The 23,957-nt window shown below is 37.3% G+C and overlaps 2 protein-coding genes across 4 annotated transcripts in view; one reads left to right on the top strand and one right to left on the bottom strand.

Annotated features, from left to right (window-relative positions):
- mtcl2 (microtubule crosslinking factor 2) overlaps positions 1 to 4,312 on the bottom strand; it is a 92,074-nt gene extending 87,762 nt beyond the window's left edge. For 2 of the 3 annotated variants that reach the window (XM_014001783.1, XM_014001784.1), the window contains exon 1: positions 2,337 to 4,312. In XM_014001783.1, coding sequence (XP_013857237.1) covers positions 2,337 to 3,326 — 990 coding nt within the window. In that variant the 5' untranslated portion in view covers positions 3,327 to 4,312. The remainder of the gene's footprint in view (positions 1 to 2,336) is intronic. The other variant, XM_014001785.1, reaches the window with a different exon arrangement.
- A 4,113-nt stretch (positions 4,313 to 8,425) lies between these two features.
- LOC106513107 (oxysterol-binding protein-related protein 2) overlaps positions 8,426 to 23,957 on the top strand; it is a gene marked incomplete in the record, with an annotated part of 25,485 nt that continues 9,953 nt past the window's right edge. The window contains 5 exon segments of the mRNA XM_014001782.1: positions 8,426 to 8,515; positions 19,985 to 20,345; positions 22,148 to 22,274; positions 22,787 to 22,862; positions 23,072 to 23,206. Coding sequence (XP_013857236.1) covers positions 20,309 to 20,345; positions 22,148 to 22,274; positions 22,787 to 22,862; positions 23,072 to 23,206 — 375 coding nt within the window.

Raw genomic sequence — 23,957 nt, 5'->3', positions numbered from 1 at the left:
GCGGGGGGGGGGGGGGGGGGGAGGACCAGGGGGGGTGATTCAACCACTCAACCACTAGATGTCGCTGAAAACAACAAATCCTACACACTGTGTCTTTAAAGAGGAGTTGGCAACAGTGCATGTCGTCATTAGATGGTTTTTCTAAGGATATATTTGTTTTAAGACAGTAAATGATCTTGAATGTGTTTGACTTTGTACGGGTTCGTTTATTGAAAGGAAATCGGTATTGCAGGTCAGAACTATTTGAAAACTGAAAGTCATTCATAAAACTAAATCAGCACATCTCTACTTACGACCTGTCCGGGGTAAGCTCTGTCTCTGGCAGTGACTGCTGGAGACCGGCACTAGCTCCCTGCGACCCGGAAAGGAGCAGCAGGCAAAGAAAATGAATGGATGGAATCAGGCTAAGCTAACAGTCTGCTAGTTTAGCATAGAACGAAGTGTAGACAACACAAAATGAAGCTTTTACAGGTTTTTGCGCAGGTGAAAAAGAAACACTTAGCAGCATCTCTAAAAGTTCAGCAGATAGTCACAAATGTTAGTGACATATTCTTACATCTTTCTGGTTAAGCTTTAACTTAAAAAAACAAGTAGTAAATACCTACTTTTTCTGGTTACAATGAATTAAACTATTATACATACTTTATATACTTTCTTTAACTTGATACTTAGTGAAATCGATTTAAAAAAGAGTGTCTGTGGTATGTAATAAGCCACACCGTTTTTTACATGTCACACAGAGATTTGCATGTTTTCGCTGTGGGGAAGCAGGAAGTTGGACTTCATGCAAAGCAAATCTTATTTCTGACCACACTAAAGATGAAGCTGCTTAAAAGTGAAATTTTATTACCAGCGGAAGCTGCACCAGGACATGTGTTACTAACATGGAGTTAGTAAGCAGAAGGAGTTTTAAAAATTGAAAAAATAAAAATGTCAATGGATGGCTAAAGAAGGATAAGACTTAGAAGAAAACTAGGCTTCAGTCTGACACCTCAACAGAATGTTGTTTTGGTCCCCTGATCACTGACCAGGTGTCCCTCACAGCTGCACCAACATCTACCACACCGCAAGACCTCCCAGGTGGCTTTGCTGTGGTCCAAAGAAGTAGTTCTGTGAAGCGATGTCCTATATTCAGTCTGTGCTCACACACAGCACTGCTCCAAGGATGGTAGCGAGTAACAATGACGTTCCCAATCAATTTCTGACAATTACTGGCTTGTCTGGTCAGTGTCGATGAGCGCTTCAGGACATGCTCTCCAACAGATCCTTCCCCTCATCGATAAATCTGAAGCTGACCGGTGGGCTCTGCCGGTGGAAGACCTGAGAGAGACTTTTTATATGAAAGAGTGATGAAATGTAGGCTATTCCCAATGTGCTGCAGTATGTTTTTATTGGGGACCACTAAAAAACCCTGGGGTGGCACCAAATCCAAAACCCAATTTCTTTAGGGGCTTGGTTGGAAATGAGGTGGTGCCTCTGATGAGCTGAAGTGGGCTAATATAAAGATATGACTGTCTTACAGTTTATTATAAAAGGGACTGAGGCGGAGGATTTCATTTTTTTCTGTCTAAGAGCAAATATTTGGGTGTCTGAACAAGCCGACCAACTTAAAAGCTTAAAAAACAACCCTCACATTTAGTGCATCCCCCCTACCCTTCAGAAAAGGGAAGTTCAAACTTCTTTGCTCTTTCTGTTTGCTCTTATTTTATGGACTCAAAGTTCATTCACCATGCTGAAATAATCGTGTCATTATTGTACATAGGATTAAAATCCAAATATAAAAATCTGACCGGTATTTAGTCATTTTTAAAACGTTTCGTTTGCTTCTCAATAACTGAAATGAAATGGAGAAATAAAATAGAGAAAACACAAGAACGAAACAGCAAAGTACCTAAAGTTGTATGGCGTTCATGTATGATAAAGAAATCTACGTTTAACTTGTAAAACAGAACTGCAGAGATATAAAAAATACCATTTCACTCTTTGGAACAAGTGTTGACACATCACCCACTTCTATACATGTGATGAACTGAGACACAGCTAATATGCCATGGAGAGGCAAAACCTTTTCAAAGTATTTCATGTTATTTTCAAGTATGTCATTTGGTGGCTACTATGTTCTAATCAGATTATCGACCTTGTAGTGAGGTTTGGAAGGCATCCAAAAGAAGAAAAAACAGAGCAAGTAAACAAAAACAATGTGTATGCATGTTTCAGCATGTTGGCAAAAGCAAATGGTGCCACTGAAATCCTTGGAAACACAAAGTGATCAGATTAAATCAGTTGGAAAACCTCTGGGAAATGAATTTGTAAGTGACACCTAAAAGTATACTTACTTTGAGGTAATCATTCTCGGATCTGAGCTCTTCTATTTCCCTGAGGTACTCCTCATACATGCCGTCCGTGAACTCCTCTGTGAGGTCTGAGAAAGCCAGAGAGGTGCTGGCAGGAACCCTGCTCTCCATCGAGGTGACCGACCGCTCCTCGCCGGGGGAGGTGCTCCCTTCCCCGGCCTCCGCGCTCAGAGAGAGTCGGTCCTTGTCGGTTCTCTCGGCGGAGGAGCAGGAGGTCCTAAAGGCGGCTTGTTGGCAAGCTTTGTCCGCCAGAGAGACGTCCCTGAGCGGCTTCTCTGAGTCCGGACCACGGCTGCTCCTCGACTCGGCGTCGCTGCTCGCAGCGTCTGCGGAGAGTTTGTTTTCCTCGGAGGCGCAGTCCGACAGCTCCGAGCTGCTGTCGGTCGGAGAGAGCTTCCCGGCGGCGCAGCCGGAGTCCTTGGATAGATCATCGGATCCAACGCTGCTCGCGTCCGACACCTTCCTCCGCCCGCTGGCGCTCTTCGCCGCCTTGGAGGACTTGGACAACACGCCGCCGGACTGGGACGATTTGCCCGTCGTTTTCCCGCCGCTTCTATCCGTTTTACTGTCCTTCCCAGCGAGGCTCCCCACGGGGCTGCGCCTGGAAATGCGGCTCCCCAGATGGATGGCTCCGGGCTTGACGCTCAGGGTCGGGGTCCCGATCCCGCCGCGGATCTTTGTGAACGACCACCCGGGCACGTCCTTCGGTCTGGCAGGGGATGGTGCCCGGTTAATCCTCTTCTTCTCGGCCGTCGGCTGAGCGGGAAGCACCGCGCCGAGCTCGGCAGCTCCAGCCCGGGGTGTCGGCGGCGGCTGGCCGGGCACCGCGTGCTGCGTCTGGCCGCCGTCCGAGCTCTCCGTCCCGCCTCCGCTTTCCATCTTCTGCCGGAGATGGAGTCTCCGTTCTTTGGGCGAGGCGAAGAAGACGTGAGCCGGAGAGTTGTGGACATCAACCTCCTTTGTTTTTGTCATTCATTCCGTTTAGGACGACACCAGAAAACAGAAACAAACCCCCCTCTGCTGAACCAGGAGGCAGAAGTTGGTGTGAATGAAAAAAAAAAAAAGCTGCAGAGAAACACAAAAGGAGATCACTCCTCAAGGAGAGCATGCAGAATAACAAGCCAAACCGATGGAGGCAGAATCCAAAACCTGTAAGAATGTAAAATATAATCCAGGATATAAAATAATATGCCCGTTTTTCCGCTCTCCTCGGGGTTTCTTTGCGTGAAACGCGCTCACAGAGCGGTTACAGGGTGAGAACAGGGAAGCAGTGGTGCTTCTGGGTGTCTGTCTCTCTCTCCTCCTCCTCTCCGCCCAGAATAACGGGATGTAGCTCAGAAAAAGGCCAATCTCTGTTCCTGAAGCTCTCTGTCGCCACCGCTGCAAAAAAAAAAAAAAAAAAAAAAAAAAAAAAAAAAAAAAAAGTAGCCTACTAACATCAAGAGAGGGAAAAAAACCATAAGTGGGGGTGCTTCAGGGCAAAATATGGTGATAATGCCCAGTTTCACAGTTGAATGTGTCACTAACAGCCCTGATGTTTTTGAATGTCATACTCACTTTCTGAGCTCATTTGGTACATTTAAATGTTTATGTTCATGCCAATGAACGTTTAATGAATATGGAAGCCCATTGATGCCAATTAGATGAAAAAAAATACATTTTTTTTTCAGTTTTGTTGCCTTCATCTTTCGCACATTTGTCTGTAAAAAATCATATTACATATAGTTTTGACACGGTTTGGAATATATTTAATAGACATTTTTATGTTATGTATAATACCTTGTTTTATCTATCATGTTAATATGCTTTTTATTGTATGTTAAACTTTTCTTGCTTTTATTGTGAAGCACTTCGTGATTTTATATCTATGAAAGATGCTATATATAAATACTTTACTTACATTTGTTGTTGCTCTTGAGCTTTTTTTCAGTTGCTTGTTTGAAGATTTGTATTTGTGGTTTGTACGGTACCTGGGTTGTTTTTGAGCTTAACATATTTATATTAATGAATATTAAAAAGAGCACTGATATGAAGTACTTCCAGTCAAAATTAATGATGAATTTTAACATGTCTATTTTTCAAGGCTGAGCTGTAAATAAAGACTAATAAGCATAAATACTGCTTATCTCAGTTTATTAGAGTTGGGCAATATTGGCAAAAAAATTAATCACGATTAATTGTGGTATTTAGCCGATAACGATTAATTTGACGATTAATCCCCTGGAGTCCCTGGACACACTTATTTTGTAGTCACATGACCAATTAGTGGGAAAGATTTGCTCTTTATAAAAAATTGTTCCAAGCTGTGTGAAAATTACAGACTTCAGGCTATACATCAATTGTGTTAGTAGATAAATAAATTACAGAACTTTATTTTTAATGTTCGTCATATTTGAAGCAGAGAGGAGCACCAAGCGGACTGACCGGAGTAATCCCCCATGTCAGTCTGCCTGGTGGTATTAATCGTATTAATTGTCAAGTGCCAAAAAGTAATCGATTAATGTTTTTCTAACGATTAATTGCACACGATACGATTGTGCCCAACCCTACAGTTTATGATGGGTTTTTTTAATCTGTGAATGCAGTCACTTCCTGATGTCTGGAACCCTTGTTTATCACCAAAGAATGCATCTCCTGCATGATGCGTTCTTTCTGCTTAATGCTTTTCTCCTGCAGTGTTTTGCTTCTGCGTAATTGGGTCATTTTATTCGTCTCTGTTGTGAAGCGACTTCCCAGTCCAGTTCGCTGCGTTTGGCTGAATTTGAGCACTTTCGTAACTCAAGTGTAACATCCTTTTACACTCAAGAATTTATCCTGCTTCTGTTTTCTGTCGCAGCATCGACACCATTGACCTGGTGTCAACAGAAGTCAACAGATTGTTGCCATGATCCATGGCTACTCAAACCTCAGAGTCCTGTTCATAAAGTCTTACAGGGAGTTTTCTGTCCGCGGTGCTCTACAGAACAATTGCAGTAACTATGTAACCTTGGACCCATCCTGTGTGAAATAAGGCAAAATCAATAAAATAAAATAAAAGTGTTCTAGTCTATCAGCTAAATAGAGCTGTTCCATTACACATATAGCCTGCTAAATATTATTGAACTGTTTGAACATTTTAATGATGAGTTCACAGGCAAAGCACACCATTAACAGAAAGTAATGCATGAACAGTTTCATTGAGATAATGCGTGTACAGAAGTGATTTACACAGCAGTAACAATAAGCAAATGTTGTGTTTTAAATTAAAACGTATAGATCTGAAGGGGAAACATGAAATGTAAGTGCTGCGAATTTTTGACGTTCTTTATGTTTCTTCCACTGCCACCCCTAGAGTAACCAAGTTAATGATTTCATGAGCAAACATTTATGACTGTTTTTGGGAGCTAATTCTTTGTATTTGTAAGGGTACCCCAGCAGTAAAATATATATACACATTTTAAAGCTATTATGATACGGTCCAGATTAAATATTTTATATGGAAGAGGCTGCCAGAACACTTTCTGCTTGTATTAAAACGTCGTGCAGTTTAAAAAGATGGTATAAGTGCTGAATTGGTCTGCCTGCAAGTCTTTCAATAAAGGAAACATTTGTTGCATATGATAAGAAAAAAAACTAAACTTTCAAGTGACCAAATATCCTATAAAAGTGAAGGGGGGGGGGGTACTTTTTGTCTCCCTACAAACTATAGTTAAAGAAGAGCAGATACATTTTGAAAGATGTTCATTGCCTTAAACTTTCATTTAAATTGCATACAAAACATTTCTTTTAAATATGTCTATAAAAATCTTATTTTCTGCTCTCAAGCTGCAAATTCCAATTTAAGGAGGAAGTTTCATCAAAACTACAAATGTGTAAAGAACCCACAGGGACCACAAGGCCACCCAGCACCCCACTGTTCCCCAGACCTCAATCTGAGTCAACCAAGCAGTAAATACCAACACAATGAGCATATTTCACTAATTGTGACTGGGGAAAAAAATCCCCTGATGTGCCTCTCATTGATGCACTGTCTGGGTAATGAAGTGCAATACTTTCTAATCTGCTCTCCTCGCAGAAACAATCATAGCAGAAAGTTGCTGTCTTGCAACTTATCTTCAGTCCAGTAATTGGAAGGCGCTCAGCGCTGTAGGTGGTTATAAAGCTGAGCTGTGTCAGCAGTGTCCCCGTCACCGCCTGCCTGTCCCACATTAGCAGACAGACGTGTTCTGTTACGTATCACTGCCTAACTTTGGGGACTGGACTGCACTTATGTAATTTAGTAACATTTTCACGTCCACTTTGCTGTTATTACATGTTTTATCAGAACTTTTCTGAGTGAACTGAAATTATAAAAGCTTCACCTGCTTTATTCTTTCTTCCCCAGGAGAGCTGAAGGTGCAAATTGTTCCCATTTCAGTGAAACAAACCTCATGGGGTCTGTTTTGTCTGGATTTTAAAAAAAAAAGTTTCACCACACTCACCTTCCCTGCAGGTTACAGAAAATAGCCTCTGTATCATTAAATGTGCTGATTCTTCTTTGCATCCTTAGTGTTTGTGGCCGTGGTATGTTGAGGTTATGATTCAAACAACTGAAAACATTTAATACACAATATTAAAGGGTGAGGTACATTTAGTTACATAGCCATTAATATGATGTTTTTTTTTGTCTGAGCAATCTCATCTTATTGCAATAACTTGTGTTTTCAAAATAAAAATCTAAATTTATGCTGCAATTGAATGCATTTGTTTTTAAATTAGGACACAAAAACACCATGGGACGTCGTTTACTCAGTTGTTTTTATTGAATAGCAATTCTAAACAAGTTTGTTTTAATCACAAACTCTATAAGATAAAGGACAATAAAAAATCTATGAGAAAAGATGAATATAAATAAAATAGCTGAGTAGGTTCTGTTCTGAATTGCATGTGAAAAGAAGTTGCCATGGGAAAACATTAAGCAATCTTTTACTTCCACCTTGTGTTGGGCAACAAAAACTGCAGCGCACACTGATAATGTTCAGACAATAAAACAGGAAGAAAAAGATTATTTACACAATGAGATCAAAGCATTTTGTTGAAATGATTTAAGCAGAAAATCCCAGGTTTTTCAGTGTTATTGTTGTAAAGATTTATGTTGGAGTATCAGTCCAGTTTAATTTGACCTTTGTTCTAAAAGGGTTTTATTTTGATGAGCCTTTGTATGTGACATATGACTGTGGCTTTGTTTGTATGACGTACAAGCAGGACCCTGTCCCACTGAGAGCCTGAATAGAAGCCATTTTCCCCCTCAAATGTTCCCTGATTGTTCTCCTCCTCCTCCCACCATGCCCTCTGGGACCACAATACAATATATATATATTGTTTTAATTTAGCTTAAATCTATATTCAGTTTTCCAATTTTTAGCAATAAATTTTCTACTTTTTGTATTTCAAAAGCAGGCAAATTTTCATATGGTAATTTGCAACAGTGGCAAAAGGAGCAATCGGAAAACCTTTATTAAAAACAAATATACAATTAAAATCACCTTTGTTTTTTGTAGAATATGTACCATGATTGTGGATCGGGAGTTTTACATCACCTCATGTCTGTTTTTCTTTAAGCAGGCAGCCGGTTGCGTCAGACAGTATCAAATATATAATATCAGTGATTCACAAGTTTCATTATTAATGAGAGAAATACTATAGCTACTATGGTTTGTCCATCTGACAGCCAAAACAGTTCATTGTCTAGTTTAAGTCCAAATATACACATACCATCCCAAAAATAATCTACAAACTGTAAAACAGATTTTTCAAAATTGAATACCATAAATACAATATCTTCACTTTTAGAAATGTTGTACTACAATTTACATTTTTTATTTTGCAGCTATTAATTATTTATTCACAATAAGCTAAAATAAAAACTCTTAACTATATGTTAATCTAAATTCTGATAATAAAAAAACACTTCTATAAAACTTTTGGTCTGTGGAGTTTCACCATTATTCTGCTGTCAAAGTTGTTTTGGTTTGTGAATTCTATTTATCGCATCTGATTGGCTGCGGGAGACGTCTGTCAGTCATTAGTTGACGCCCCGTCTTCCAACAACTTCCGCTTCTGTGAAGAAACAAGACTAAACACGATCCATGCCCATCGTTTGTTAGACTTGCCAAAACATCCAGACTGTACGTCCAGCCAAGGTAAGATGCCAGATGTTTTAGCGCTCTGGTTTGTGTTCTATAACGTTGTTTTCAGTGTGGAAAATTAAATTTTCCTATTTTTATTTAGGAATATTCTCTGCTGTGCTAGAATTAGCCACCTCTTTTTTTCCCCCTTAGCCTGCCCGCTAACTGTATGTTAGCTGTCAAAAAGCTTCTAGATATTCAGCCAGACTCAGACTGCTGACATGATAGCGTCTGCTCAGTAGAAGTAATAGCTCTTATCCTTATGGGCAGTTATTGTTGGACTCGTTTGCATTTTATTTTATAGAGCTACAGCCAAGTCTAGTGTGGGCGCGCGCGTGCTATGATGGTGAGCAAACAGTTTACGACAGGAGCATAGAAAGGGTCTCAGAGTTGTCAGGATTTAAATCGCAATACGTCAGTCGCCATTATTAGAAGTCTGTACCTTTTTATTTTTAAGCAATGTCAACCATCGTGGTCTTTTTTGACTAGCTTATTTTATAGGGAGATTTTAAGAAGTACGGAGTATGACTCAAACATTTGTGTTTTAGTGGAAAAGTCCGGTGAAAGTGAGATGGTTAAAAAAACAAAGCCGTTCATGCACTCATTGTCAACTCATCTCGGGAATTGCTCAGCAAATAGTGGGAATGTCCCCCTGCCTGTTTGACTTCTGGCTGCCTCGTCTTCTCCATCTGAGTCACAGGAGGAGAAACTAAACAGATCTTTTCCTGCAAGCCTTGGTGCACTGCAGGTCAATGACACTCAGTGATGTTTTTTTTTAAACAACCTTTTCTCAAAGCCATCCTCAAAGTCATCTATTTCCATGTGAAAGGCTGATTAATTTTGTACTGTTACTAAGGGGAAACAAATGCAGATTTCTTCACACTATACATTTATATAAACTCAAATGTTGTGTTAAACATAGCAAAACCTTTGCTGCAGTTACCTTAACATTATTTTATTTTACAGTACATTAGATGACACCATACTGTCCTCTCAGGAATCAACAGTTGCTTTTATTTTGTCACGTCTTCCTCCCTAAGGTTCCCTAATTACCCCCATAGTTAGTTGCTATAGGGATTGTCTCCATTTGAAAGGGAAGCATGAGTTTATCAGTGACACAACAACAATGTAAGGGACTCATATACATGTACATTTGAGATGCTGCCTACTTGTTAAGCATTTATACTCTGAGCATGACGAAGGGTAACTCAGTTGTACAGTGTGTAATTTTGAGATCTGTTGTTTCATTAAAATGGATAGGAAGTGCATGTTGTAAGACGTCCTACAAGGTTTCAACATACTGGCTAGAGAAGAGTTGCAGGCAGCAATGGCAGGACCATTGTACATGAGTGTATCACAAAGTTGTTTTTAAATCTGGGATTTCTACTCTTTTTATAAAAGTTAGAAAATAACTAAAGAAATGCTTAAAGAATAAGTGAAAAAAATAAAGATATACAGATACGTATATTTTGTAAGCGTTTCAGCTGTTTTTATCCCACTTTTTTAATAGTTTATCTCATTTGGAGTACACAAAAAATACAAATAAAAAAGACAAAAACTACAACGTCAAATGAAAAGGAACAGAAACAAAGAAAGAAATCTTAAAGCATCTGCCCCCACATCTCAAAGCACAACCAGCCTGTGAATATTCATTAAGAACATAACTCACTTTTTAACAACAGAGATGAAAAATAAAAACAATTGAAGTTAATACTCAAATTTATACTCAATCTACATTTTGTTCATATTTTGACGACAATTTTTAAAAAATCAATCTAGCAAATATACAAATCGAATTGACCTGATGCTGATTCATACTACGCTGGATGGCAAGCTTAATGTGGAAATCTGTGAGAGGAAAAACTGTATGCTCAGCTCCCAGCTAGGCAGGATTTATATCCAGGAGGTTAAAACTAGCGCTGTACCAAATGATTATTTTCTAATCGATTAATCTAACGATTATTTTTTCGATTATTCGATTATTCTAACAACAAATCTATAAGTTATTCTGATGTGAGTGCACTGGAAATTTAAAATGTTTTCRTCAAATTAAGAAGAACAGTTCTTTAATATTGTAATATTTTCTGTAATAGTTTTTTCATGGACACAAAATATGCACTCTAGAGTCAATTCTTTAACAAAAAAAGCTTAAAAGATTTAACATCATCATAAAATCTCAACCAAAGCATATAAAATTCAAGTAAAAGAAACATAGTACAAGATGTTAACAATCTAACAAATGAACTAAATCATCCAAAATTCAAGTCACTCTGAAAAAACTATAATAAACATTTATTTATTATTTTTTATTTAACATATTTCTCAATATATAAAAATTAACAAATATCAAGACAACATCCAACTCTGTATTGTAACATCAGATGTTTAACTAATTTCTTTAAGGTGAAACTGTTGAAAACAACAAGACTGTTTTGTCTTATTACACAAATTAAAATCCAGCTCCACTTGTTTCTATTGATGTCATTTCCCCGCTAGAAAAATGTGTGATGGCGGTCCATGGAAGGCAAATAAGTTTAAATCAAATAAACAAAAGAGGATGCAGTTAAAAATAAATAAAAGGTATTTAAGCTACGTTTTGAGCATCCAGAACACGTCCAACACTTGTTGGCTGCTTGTGCTCTTTAGGTCAGACGTGTGTCGGGAAGCTCCTCTGTTGTTTGAGACGCTGGGGGAACCGTCTGATGGGGGAACGTGGCTCGACCTAACACCGGTCTCTGTTTAATGGCGGATGAAATAAAGAAAGTGGCGGTACTTTATTAACTTTGAGCAAGCGAACGTCGTGCTCACAAGATAATTAATCCACCAGATAATTCAGAGGCGATCTGTTCGGTGAGTTTTACTCCAGGAGCTGCGAGGCTTTCAAGCTTAGACTGAACTGAAGCAGCGGCTGCTGACGTCATTACGCTCTTGCGCGATGCTGTGTTCAGGACAAGCATGGAAAACTCACCACTCTTATGCCAATACGGTCGCAATGATGCTTTTAGGTACCGAAATGGAATTGCATGAACATTCACGTGGTGGTTATGAAATACAGCGGATCGATAATAAAAAATCTGCGTCGACAAATTTACATAATCAACGTCATCGATTATTTCAACTAATCCATGCAGCCCTAGTTAAAACTACAGTCTACTGAGGGGGAAAAATATTCTTCAGTCTAAACCTGAGATTGTTGCACTTGTCTCACTTTTCTCTGTATGTTCAAGCATTCTTTGAGAATAACCCACGGCTGTTCACCTTGACCAGCAGGTTAGTTTGTAATCTGTATCAGGTCACTGTCTTTTCAAGCATGGCCTGAGAAGATTTAAAACACTAAAGTCTAGCATTTGTTGAAGAAATGCACATCGCTTGCTGCCTAAATAACGTTATGTGCAATCTTATGCGCTACTGTGAGATGTCATGCCCAAATTCTTAGTTACTACCCGACTAATGCCATGCCTCTAAAAGTAGATTGTAACCCCCACCAATAAAAATATATTCAAACTCCTTGAGGCTGATTTAAATTACAGTATATTTGACTGAAAAAAAAAACTGCTTTTCAGTGTAGCATTACTTCCTCAGTGACGAGTTACATGAACAAAAAAGTACTAGTTCTCCATTTTCATAGCAACTCGGTGCTTCGAAGTTGGCCCTGATCTTTTTTTTTTTTAAATTTCCTGCACAGATCGGTAGAAGCAGAGGCTGCTCTCTTAAACTCAATGTCCTGCCTGTGCCTCATGTTCTCTCCAGTCCTTTTTAAAATTTAAATTATGTTCTGCCTCCTTCTCAGCAACGGTCTGACCAAACCTATTAACTCTTAACTTTAATCAATGATTGTTTATCTACAATCTCTCTTTAAGCTCCAGCATTGCGCAGTGCATTTTAGAGAGCAGATTTATGCAGTTTGGACTTGATGCCTGATGCTAAACATTTGGCTTTTTTGTTTTAATAAAAGAAGCAAACTTTACTCAGGAACTGACGAAAGTCATTGTATAAAACCTCTTTTTTTCTTTATTTCTGCATTTGAACAATTTCAGTTACTCAACACACATAACAACAGTTATTACTTATATGTGGAGGTGTTTCATTTTAACCTTTTGTTCTGCAAATATGTGGTGTTTGAATGATGAAAAAGCAAGGATCAAAGGTAAAGTTGAAGACTAAATGTCCAAGCAAAGATACAATCATGGTAAAACATTTACCAGTATATGTTTAGCTTTCATTTATTTATGTATTTTTTCCACCTTTTTTAGGATAATTACTACATTCAGTGAGCCATAAAATTGACATAAAATCCTTTTTGTGTACTGCTACTGCCTATACAGCGGGTAAAATGAGTATTGAACACGTCACCATTTTTCTCAGTAAATATATTACTAGAGGTGCTAATGACATGAAATTTTCACCAGATGTCGGTAACAACCCAAGTGATCCATACATACAAAGAAATCAAACCATAAATGTCCAGAAATGAAGTTATTTGTAATAATGTGGAATGGCACAGGGAAAAAGTATTGAACACACTTACTGAAATTTATCTAGTACTTTGTATAAAAGCCTTTGTTGTCAGTGACAGCTTCACGATGCCTCCTGTTTGGAGAAACTAGTGGCATGCATTGCTCAGGTGTGATTTTGGCCCATTCTTCCACACAAACAGTCTTCAAATCTTGAAGGTTTCGTGGACCTCTTCTATGAACTCTGATCTTTAGTTCTTTCCATAGATTTTCTGTTGGATTCAGGTCAGGTGATTGGCTGGGCCATTCCAGCAGCTTTAGTTTCTTTCTCTGAAACCAACTGAGAGTTTCCTTGGCTTTGTGTTTGGGCTCATTGTCTTGCTGAAATGTCCAGCCACGTTTCATCTTCATCATCCTGGTAGATGGAAGCAGATTTTTATCAAGAATGTCTCTGTACATTTTTCCACTCATCCTTCCTTCAATTATTTGAAGTTTGCCAGTACCATATGCTGAAAAACAGCCCCACACCATGATGTTTCCACCTCCAAACTTCACTGTTGGTATGGTGTTTTTGGGCTGATGTGCAGTGCCATTTGACCTCCAAACATGATGTGTATTCTGGCATCCAAACAGTTCAATGTTGGTCTCATCTGACCAGACTATATTCTCCCAGTATTTCACAGGCTTGTCTGAATGGTGTGCAGTAAACTTTAAAGGAGCTTCAACATGCTGTTTCTTCAGCAGTGGAGTCTTGCGTGGTGAGCGTGCATACAGGCCATGGTGGTTCAGTGCATTACTTATTGTTTTCTTTGAAACAAACGTACCTGCTAATTCCAGGTGTTTCTGAAGCTCTCCACAAGTGGTCCTTGGCTCTTGGACAACTCTTCTGATAATTCTTTTCACTCCTCTGTCAGAAATCTTGCGAGGAGCACCTGGTCGTGGTCGGTTTATGGTGAAATAATGTTCTTTCCACTTCTGAATTATGGCCCCAACAGTGCTCACTGGAACCTTCAGAAGTTTAGACATTCTTCTGTAACCGATACCATCATTATGCTTTGCAACAATAAGGTTGTGAAGGTCTTGAGAGAGCTCTTTACTTTTACCCATCATCAGATGGTTCTTGTGTGATACCTGGCCATCATTTGGGACTGAACCAGCTGATATTAACTTGCACTGACAAGGGGCAGGCTTGCTTTCTAATTACTGATAGCGTTCAGCTGGTGTCTTGGCTTTCCATGCCTTTTTACACCTCCCTTTCTTCATGTGTTCAATACTTTTTCCCTGTGCCATTCCACATTATTACAAATAACTTCATTTCTGGACATTTATGGTTTGATTTCTTTGTATGTATGGATCACTTGKGTTGTTACCGACATCTGGTGAAAATTTCATGTCATTAGCACCTCTAGTAATATATTTACTGAGAAAAATGGTGACGTGTTCTATACTTATTTTACCTGCTGTGGCTCATGAATCAAAACGTTTGTGAAAACAGAAGTTAGAGGAGACATCATTTGCTCTGGTTCATCCTGATTGGGCCATATGTTTGTGTAAGCATTTATAAAATTTACATTTTATTTTTTTACCAAAAACCAAATTTTTTTGCCATTGGTAACTGTCGATGAATTGGGCACCAATGGTTGAAGATGTGTCTTTGAAAAAAAAAATCTAATTTGATCTAAATCTATCAGTCCTAGGATTGTTGTAAATAATATTGAACTTGTTGAACCAATATTGGACGTTTGTTGTTGTGTTCTCAAGCCTTGTGTAATGTAGGCTCAACAGTTCCACCTGTTAATGAATCCTGTAATCCTGAAAGAAAGAAGCTGCTGTTTAAATTCATGGTTAGGTCTCAGTTATTCCTTTTTTTCAGAGAGCGTACCATCTGTTCAAGTTTCTGTTTAAATGAGACACAAATTAGTTAACTCAGCACAACCTTCGTCACATTTCTTTTAAAATATTTTAATTCTCTTTTTGTGTGCCATCAGGCCACCGCCTAACCTTTCCATAATTTATATTAAAGGTTGTTTCTTTGTTTCATTGTTAACCTACACCTTAATACTTAATGTTTTGAGTTCACTTGTGTGTGAATTCCATCTTAGGTATGTTGTTTCACTGTGTACAGAGGTGTGTCAGCTCTTTAGTTAGATGTGTGAAGCAAGAAGTGCAGAGGAGTGTTGGTTTCTATATGAGATTTGATTTGCACTGGAAAAACTCTTCTTGTAATTCTTTTACATTGGTGCTCCAGTTTTTATCATTGACTCTGTGTTGCAGCAATAATTGGATCTTTTAGTCAGAGGACAGAAACACAAGTTGGAAGGATTTTGAATCAAACGGACAAATCCGTTACTTATTGATGAAACATTCAATAAATTTGGTAGGTGACGACTTAGACTAAACACATCACCCGCTGTCTTTTAATGCCAGATTTTTAGGCTAAGATATGAGAAATAACAAAGTTGCGTTTTTATTCAAACCCTAAAAATAATGTTAATACTGTGAAACGTCACACTCAGTTTGTGTTGTGATTGAGTCTCGGCTACTACCATATCCAATTTCAGCTCAGTATCTATTAAACTGACAGGGTTACAGCCAGTTTTGTGTTTTTTTTTTAAAGTCAGTAGCTGTGGTGGCTATTGTGAATTGGGTTTACTCCAAAAGTTAATCAGCTGTAGAGGTGCAGACAACAACAATTTTTTAAAAGTTTGATGAAATTTGGATTTACAGCATGTTTACATTTTTGTGTGTGAGTCTCTTTTAAGTCTTTAGTTGTGGACTGCTCTTTCAGATTTGGGTCATCTGATAAACTATTATCTAAGTATGGCAGAGTGATTGTGATGTGTGTGTGTGGTGCCACGTTTGTCATGATTACGTAGAGGCTCAACAGCGTCGTGGAGAGAGCGAGTGACATGACCTGAGTGTACACTGCAGCCAATCAGATAACTTGTCTCTGCATCTGCTGTGTATGTGTGTGTGTGTAAAAGTACTTACTGCAGTTATTATAATAACTAAGATTAACAACTTAAGATTAATCCCCAGATTTTTCAGTTTTATCACAAATGAGGCTCCTTATCTGTCTTTCACAAAAGCTTTAAGAAACAGTTTGTCTTTTTGTAGATTGCAGTTGTGAAACCTGAAACTGTTTTTTTAAGTTGTAATTCAAAAGAATTTTCACACAATATAGTTTTCTTGTGCTCTGAAGTTATCCGGTTTTTGCTTCCTCTAGGCTGGTGACCGAAATATTTAAATGAGCCTAAAGTAAATACTGATCAACATGATTTACTGTATCTCCTATTGCTAAATACAAAAAATAATAAATAGAACTTAAATGCTTTATGGCATGGGGTTTAGCTCAAGGCTGGTAGCATCATGTTTAGACAATGTTTCAAACAAATTTCCTGCAGTTGACTGTAATTAACCGAATATTACTGAGGCTCAAAAAGAAAAAAATTGTGTAGGTCTTCTGGACGGGTTCTTCTTTAATGAAACATTTTGTCTCCCATCCAGAAGACCTACACAATTTTTTTCTTTTTGATTTTTTACCTGGATTACTGAGATGCATCAGGACATTACTGAGGCTCAAATTATTTTTGATAATAATCAACTGAAGCAGATCTGATTTCTAAGTTGTTTAGAAATATTTTAAATATTGCTTTAATTAGTTGTCTTTTAGTGTCCAAAACATGTCCATTCAATGCATTAAATTTGCCTGTGGTCTCTATCACTATAACTTTGCTTTGACATGTTAGCCTCCTAAACTTTTCAGGTTAGTATAGATGCAACTGGACAGATTTCTCAGTGTAACCATTGTATTTGTGTTACGAGCGCATCCTATAGTACTTAGTGTTGTCACATGAATGCTCAGTTAAGTACTTTGAGGTTTATTGTTATAATGTGACAAAGTTTCAAGGGTATGAATCCTCTTTCAAGGCACTGTATATCTTTAGTTATCAGAACCTCTTGTCACACAAGGCGCCAACCTCTGATGGAGCTGTATCAGTGAGGAGAGACCTGTTTGACCCGACACCATGGCATGATCAGACGTGCTGTACATGTCAGTTCTGCAGCACATATTAAAGACACGTCGCTTGTTTTCACCAGTCTCGTTTGTGCTGTTTAATGTTGCTTCATTTTAGATGAGGAGCATTTCATAAGCAGAGTGTGTTGTTTGCCTAACTGTATGAGTCACAGTCATCTGGGACAACCTGCACCATTGCTCTAGCTCTGTAACTCACCTTTTACTCCCATCACTCAGGTAATTTCCACACCCAATTTTTTTCTGGCGTTGTTTTTTTTAATTTTATTTATTTAACCAGGTAAACTGTTTGAGAACTGCTTCTCATTTACAAACATGACTTGGCCATGACCGTTGTCCTGTATTTAGCAGGGAGAAAATAAACAAGTTAATTGGAATGTGTTTTGTTTGTTACTGTATGTTTTCAATTGCTCTATTAATTTGATATATCCCAGAGGAAAATTAATTGTATGATAATAATATTGTTCTGATGTTTATGGTTTTTCCCACATCTCAACATTTTCTGGTTGACGTGGCTTTCATAAAAATAGATAATCTGACATTTTTCCTGAACTTGGTTTGTAGGATTGTGGTTTGTCAGGTGAAAACTCGAGTATCTTTAAAAATGTCTTTTATTGCTACAGTTGGCAAATGTTTAAAATGAGTTACGGGAACTAATAAAATTTTCAGTGTACTTTCCATCAGTTTTTATTTTACTGTTAAAATCCACTTGAGATCGCTGATCTCTCTTTCAAGGGTGGCCTGGGCCTGAAGGCAAACTATTGTACATGTTTTTGGAGTGTGGGGGAAACCAGAGTACCTGGAGAAAACCCACGCAAGCACGAGGAGAACGTGCAAACTCCACACAGAAAGACCCCAGGTTCGAACGGGGGATCAAACCCAGGACCTTCTTGCTGTGAGGCATCGGTGCTAACCACTGAGATGTCGTGCCGCCACGCGTTTTGTGCTGTAGTAGTTTCAAAACAGTTTTTTTTTTGCACGATAAAAGCTTTAAAATCTAATCGGTGTGCTCCGGTTCTCTTTTTAATTTGATAAGTGAAAATTGGCATAACGCAAAGTACTTGGCCAATGGTGGACCAAAAAAAAGTGTGATAAAGTGCATCAAAACTTTAGATTTGCTCATGTTTTGACTCCTGGCTTACTGTGAAGAAGGACATTTACAGAAGGCTGTTTCTCTCTTTTCAATTCAGTAGTTGGTTTTAATCTTCCAATTCAAAAATTACAGCAGAATAACTTGCATTTTTAACATTGCTTTAGTTTTTTTTTTTATTGTGAGGCCAGTCCTCTTAATTATTGTGGGTAAAAACAATTCTATCATTTAGTTTTATTTAATCAAGTGCTGGTAAGCTTAAGTAACAATGAATAACTTGGACAGATGCACATTAAGCTAGTTGGTAGAATATTTAAAGAGCAGCTTGTCATTCGTTCTGTTCACCTTATCGATTGTTGAAGACAAGGCCAAAGTTCATTTGTGTGCTGAACTTTTTACAAATCTCTAAAAGGTAAAATCCATTCACTTTGTAAAACAAAATGCAGAGTTAGAGGAAAGGGAGTATTTGCTGTTTGTTCCCAGCTTCAGTGTTTTACTGTCAGATTTGAGCAACTTAACAAAAACATGTTGAAGGACACGTGTGGTAAGATATTCTAACACTGGCATCTTTAGACAAAATACATCATTTATTATTTTTGTATATTTTACTCAATTATAATTTTAAATAGAATAACACACTGTATTTTTTTACATGACTAGATTAATGTTGTACCAGATTATCAATGATTCTAAATTGTCCAAATGACAATTGTCCGATGAGTTCAAATTATTCAAATTAGGTTTGTCAAAAATTAAAACTTACTGATTTCTGGATCACTGAAGTCCATCTTAGATATTTTTTTATTTTCTACTTTTGTAAAAGTTGTGCATCAACCTTTTGAGGTAAAGTGTGTGTCTCACAAATGGAATATATGCTGGTATTTGGATTTGATGAATTATTTAAAACAGATTTTGTTTTTCAAGATGTCGCTCAATCACAGTACTTAATCATAATTGGTTAACACTGCACAAAAAGGATTATATATTTGTTAATCTGTCAGATTTTTTTCACATTCTTAGAAATCAAACCAGCTGAAGTTTTGATACTTTTGGCCCTTTTCTAAATGAAGATAAATGAGTTGAATCAACTAGTTAATACATAAGACAGAGAAGCTGATACTGAAGTCAACAGTTGCAGTATTTGCTATGTGGGCAATGATGTAATGAAAAATGTTCTCTGGGTGCCAAATTGCGTTCTCTCGTGCAGATTACAAAAGTGAAAGAAAATAGACGACAGTATGATGAAACGCAATGAGTCTCTACATTTTTAAAATGAGCAGTCGTGTTGAGCTAAGCATTACAACTTATCAGTGTTGATTGTAGAGAGTGATTAAGTGATTAATTAATGAGTCATTCCCAACTCTTAATTGCTACACGTTGTGCAACATCCTTCCTTACAACTTTAAAGTAAACAGCCTTGCTAGCAAAATATCTCATGTACTAATGGATGGATTTTGGTGAAGCTCTCGGAAACTTATACTTGGATGTTTATCTAAAAGTACAACTCAACTTTTACTCAGAGGACCAGCTGGTCTATACCTGATTGATCTGTTGAAATTAAAAGTGACTTTTAAGATGAAATTAAGCTCAATGTTGGGTCTTAAATGTTTGTGAAGATAATGGGCTGGATACATGCTGGCTGCAGTGGTGTCATAAATGTGTAACTACTGGCCTTGAAAAGTCACTCTTTGTATTGTTTGGCTCTTGACAGACAAGATTGTTGCTCAAACTAAGCCAAACCTAGATAGCTGACCTTCAGCAGTTTGCCTTTAAAGTCCTCCCCTTTCACTGCAGTACAGTATAAACATCCTCTCTTTTCTCTTTGCTGGTTTTGGCTAACAAAAAAAAAAAAGGAATTTGCATTTATTAATAATTATTTTTTGTTTTCTTTTTTGTTTTTATAGGTTACTTATTTGCCTTCGTCAGCAAAGCCAAAAACAAAACAAATAGAACTCTGAAGTTACAGATTTCAACGTGCCGTTTTGTGAACTGAGAAGCTGATTTTACTCCAACTCAAATCCACTCCGGCCATACCTTCAGTCAAAAACTTGGCATCAAACTGACTTTGGGAACCCCTCCTCCCACATGTTACTGTTGCCCTGGTGACTTCTCCGAGGGACCATCTTTAGCAGCCCTTCAGAAGAACCCTGTGGGGGCTCCACTGACGGAAAAATATGCTAAACGCTGAATATATCTTCTGAACAACGGCTCAGCTTTGAGTTTAGAAGATGAACAATGAGGACGTGTTTTACGACGCCGTCACAGGTGAGGATCTGTTATCCTTTTTTTACATTCTTACGCGTTGAAGGTGCAGATTTTTGATTTTTAAATTTAAATTTTTTTTACAGTTCAGTTTCTGAGCTCTAGGAATTTATTATTTGCCTATCTGCATATACAAACATTTATTGAAACAACGTTATGTATCTAAACATCTCACAGATGATCATTCAAACTTCAGCTTCTTTGTGTCAGCATTTTATCACTTGACATGTCTGGCAGGCATTTACCGTTGTGATGAAGAGGGGAAAAAAACAGATTAATATAAACCGCAATTTGTTTTTGAAGGCATATAACCTTGAGCCAGAAATTCTAGTTGCCTCTTATTAAAATGTAACACAGTCCAACAGAATCTAATTAGTCTCAGTTGGCTGATCAGTTCAATAATTCAGTGGTTGGCTGCAGTCATGATCAGTAAAATCAACTGGAACGTATTTATATTTCATACTTTTGTTATATTGTGTTTTGAAAGAAATGGCAAAAAATAAAAATGAAATAAAAAAGTGAATAAAACGAACTTTAGTTTCAGAGAGAATTATGTTTCCTAGATCAAGTGCTTAGCTGTAATATAAATGTATGTATGTATATATGTATGTATTGTGTGTGTATATATAATATAATATAATGTAATATAATGTAATATTCAAATAGAAAAAAAATGCAATTGTCTGTTCTTACCAGGCGTTTACAACTAAGGAAATGCCTGGGATGCTCTGAAGATTAGCTCTCAAAACAGTGCTTTACCTCATTACTTGGTATTAAAGAGAGGCTTTCATGTATGTCGTTTCACCTGTCATGTTTAATTATATTGGTCATCTTACCTTGATTGATGCATCAGTTATCAGTGTTTGTACATGTGGTCATTGCAGTCAACATGAAATGCCATCCGAGGAATCCTCTTTCACTTTGACTCATTTTTCTGTCCTTGCCGCTTTCATTTTTATTTCTTTGTTTAAAGCATTTCTTTTTTCTTTTAAATAAAATGTGTTATAATTTCTTCTCTTCCTCAACTGTCAAATCAGTCAAAAAGAGGTGCAGAGAACACGTCGACAGGAAACTCAAGCAGCTTAAGCCTTGATGACATGTAAAGAAAACACACCTTCAACCTGGTGATAGATGACCAAAGACAAAACTCGTTGGTCTATTTTAAGCCAGTGTTCAGGCCCCTGCCTTGTTTTTCTCACCCCACCCTGCAGCGTGATATACGGTGAATATTTGGTCAGCTACATTCAATAAGTCCAGTAAATACTGGTTTGCAAGAAATAATAGAAAGCCTGACCCAAAAATAAACATTCAAATGTGAAAATTACAGAATACATTTAGACTGTAAGAAAATCTGTTGTACTTTTAAATGGCTGCATCAGGGCAGCTTATTGGCATTGTATTAGTTAATTTTCTTGCATATTTTATATCCTCAACTTTGAATCATGACAACAGATTAGGAAGTTATTCTGTTCCCTCTGCTGTTTAAGAGAAAAGTTTAGTTAGTGTAAACTGTTCTCAGACAATTTAAGACATTTGCTATTCAAATTGAAGCAAAAAAAACGTTCCTGAGCTGATGCAAAGCAGTCTGTTTCATGAAGTGGATATCTGCAAGGGTCTGTTGTAGCAGATAAAAGGGTTAATATTCAATCCAACATTTTCTGTATGCAAAACCTTTGTTCATTTCTTGGAATTCTTTCATCTGACTTAAGTGTTTATTTTTATCTTTGCACAGAGCATTGCCTATGTGGCATAGCTAGCTAATTTTATGTTATTTATGTTATATATATATTTTTATATTTCCACAGGCCTGGACTCAGATGAGTCATATGAAAGGGTGTCAGAGGCCAGTTACAAAGACGCAAAGGGATTTGATTGTAGCAGTCAGACGAACAATGGATCAGTACCACAAGAAAACGGCATCAAGAAACACAGGTACAGCTGCATTCCTGCACCACATTCCGTCGGCTGTATGTGTCTGGATTATGTTGAAGCAAAAAACAATTCAAGTTTGTCTTTGAAGCTGGGTCAGTGTTTCAATCTAAGTAAATTAATTTAAATTTTTTCAAATTTATATTATTCATAATTTGTTTTACCTGTTGATAACTAATTATGATCAATAAAGTGTCCGTCATTCTAGATGTTGTGGAAAGAAACTAGAGGAAAAACAAGCAAAATTGTTTTATTGCCCTGTTCTGGGCCTGGCATAGTTGACTCATACATGGGAACATTTTGCTAATGCTGTTAGTTTGACTTTTGTTTTTTTACAGTGACATCATAGAATGTGGGAAATTCCCATTTTAGGAAAGAGAGGAGCAGTTTTCATTTATGTGAACATATCAGAGCATCATAAAAGTTTTTGTTTGTTTTTGTCATGTCATATTTACCTGTAACATTCTTTTCTAATAAACTAAAAGGATATGCTTCTCCACCCTCTTTGTTTTCAGGACATCGTTACCAGCGCCCATGTTTTCCAGAAGCTCTATGAATATCTGGGGTATCCTTAAAAAATGCATTGGATTGGTAAGGGCCTCTTGGTTTTAAAACACAACTTTACTGCTTGAACTTAAGTTGGGACTAGGATACCTTTCCCTACCTCTGTGTGGCTTGTGTGACTAATGAGGTGGCTTCGAAGGTTTGAAGTCAGACCACTGTTATACAAATAAAAAACATCAAATTTGAGTTTGTAATTAAAAAAAATAATTTGTTTTTGTTTTTTGTTTTGTTTACAGGAACTGTCCAAAATCACAATGCCTATCATTTTCAATGAACCATTAAGTTTCCTGCAGAGGATCTCAGAATACATGGAACACACTTACCTCATCAACAGAGCCTGCTCGCTGTCTGACTCCATACAGCGCATGCAGGTCAGACTCGCACATGAATGCTCACTTTTAAGGATCAAATTTACAGATCTTGTAGAGGTACAAGCAGCACAGGTAATATTCAGAAGTTATGTGTTGAAGAGGAAGGGAGTTATCATTTAAGGGGTCAGTTTTACTTTAAATCAAGGATTGTTCATACAACTCGCAAAGGTTTTTGTATTTCTCTTGGTGGAGTAAAACTGGAACGTTCTGAATGTGGAACATAAGGAATGTCCAAACATAAAAAATTTTTAAATTTATTTTCAAAAGATATAGGGATGCTGAATGTATCTGATTATTATTTTTTCTTTATTTTTCTTTATTTTTCTTTATTTTTCTTTTTGCAATATATGGAAATGTTTGGGGCTGTGTATATATGTGCGTACATGTGTGCATGTTTACATTAATGTGTGTATGGATATACACTGCATGTAAGTGTGTATATATACGTTTATAACTATATTCTGGTATTGTATAATTTAGTAGGTAAACAGATTGGTGTTTTAATCTTTATCAAATTGTGACTAAGGAAAAAAGAAGAATTAATTTTATTTTATTATAATTTTTTTCAATAAGCTTTGGAGAAGGGTGGGATTAAATGAGTTTTTTTACTTGTTCCTTTTCAAATATGTTAATTTTGTTATCACTTTTTTTGTTTTGTTTTCTATACATTTTTTTAACTAACTAACTAACTAACTAACTAACTAACTAACTAACTAACTAACTAACTAACTAACTAACTAACTAACTAACT

Source organism: Austrofundulus limnaeus, unplaced genomic scaffold (assembly GCF_001266775.1).
Source record: "Austrofundulus limnaeus strain Quisiro unplaced genomic scaffold, Austrofundulus_limnaeus-1.0 Scaffold10, whole genome shotgun sequence".
NCBI classification, from domain to species: domain Eukaryota; kingdom Metazoa; phylum Chordata; class Actinopteri; order Cyprinodontiformes; family Rivulidae; genus Austrofundulus; species Austrofundulus limnaeus.
Note: the sequence above shows the minus strand (reverse complement) of the source record. Positions and strands in the feature narration are given on the sequence as shown.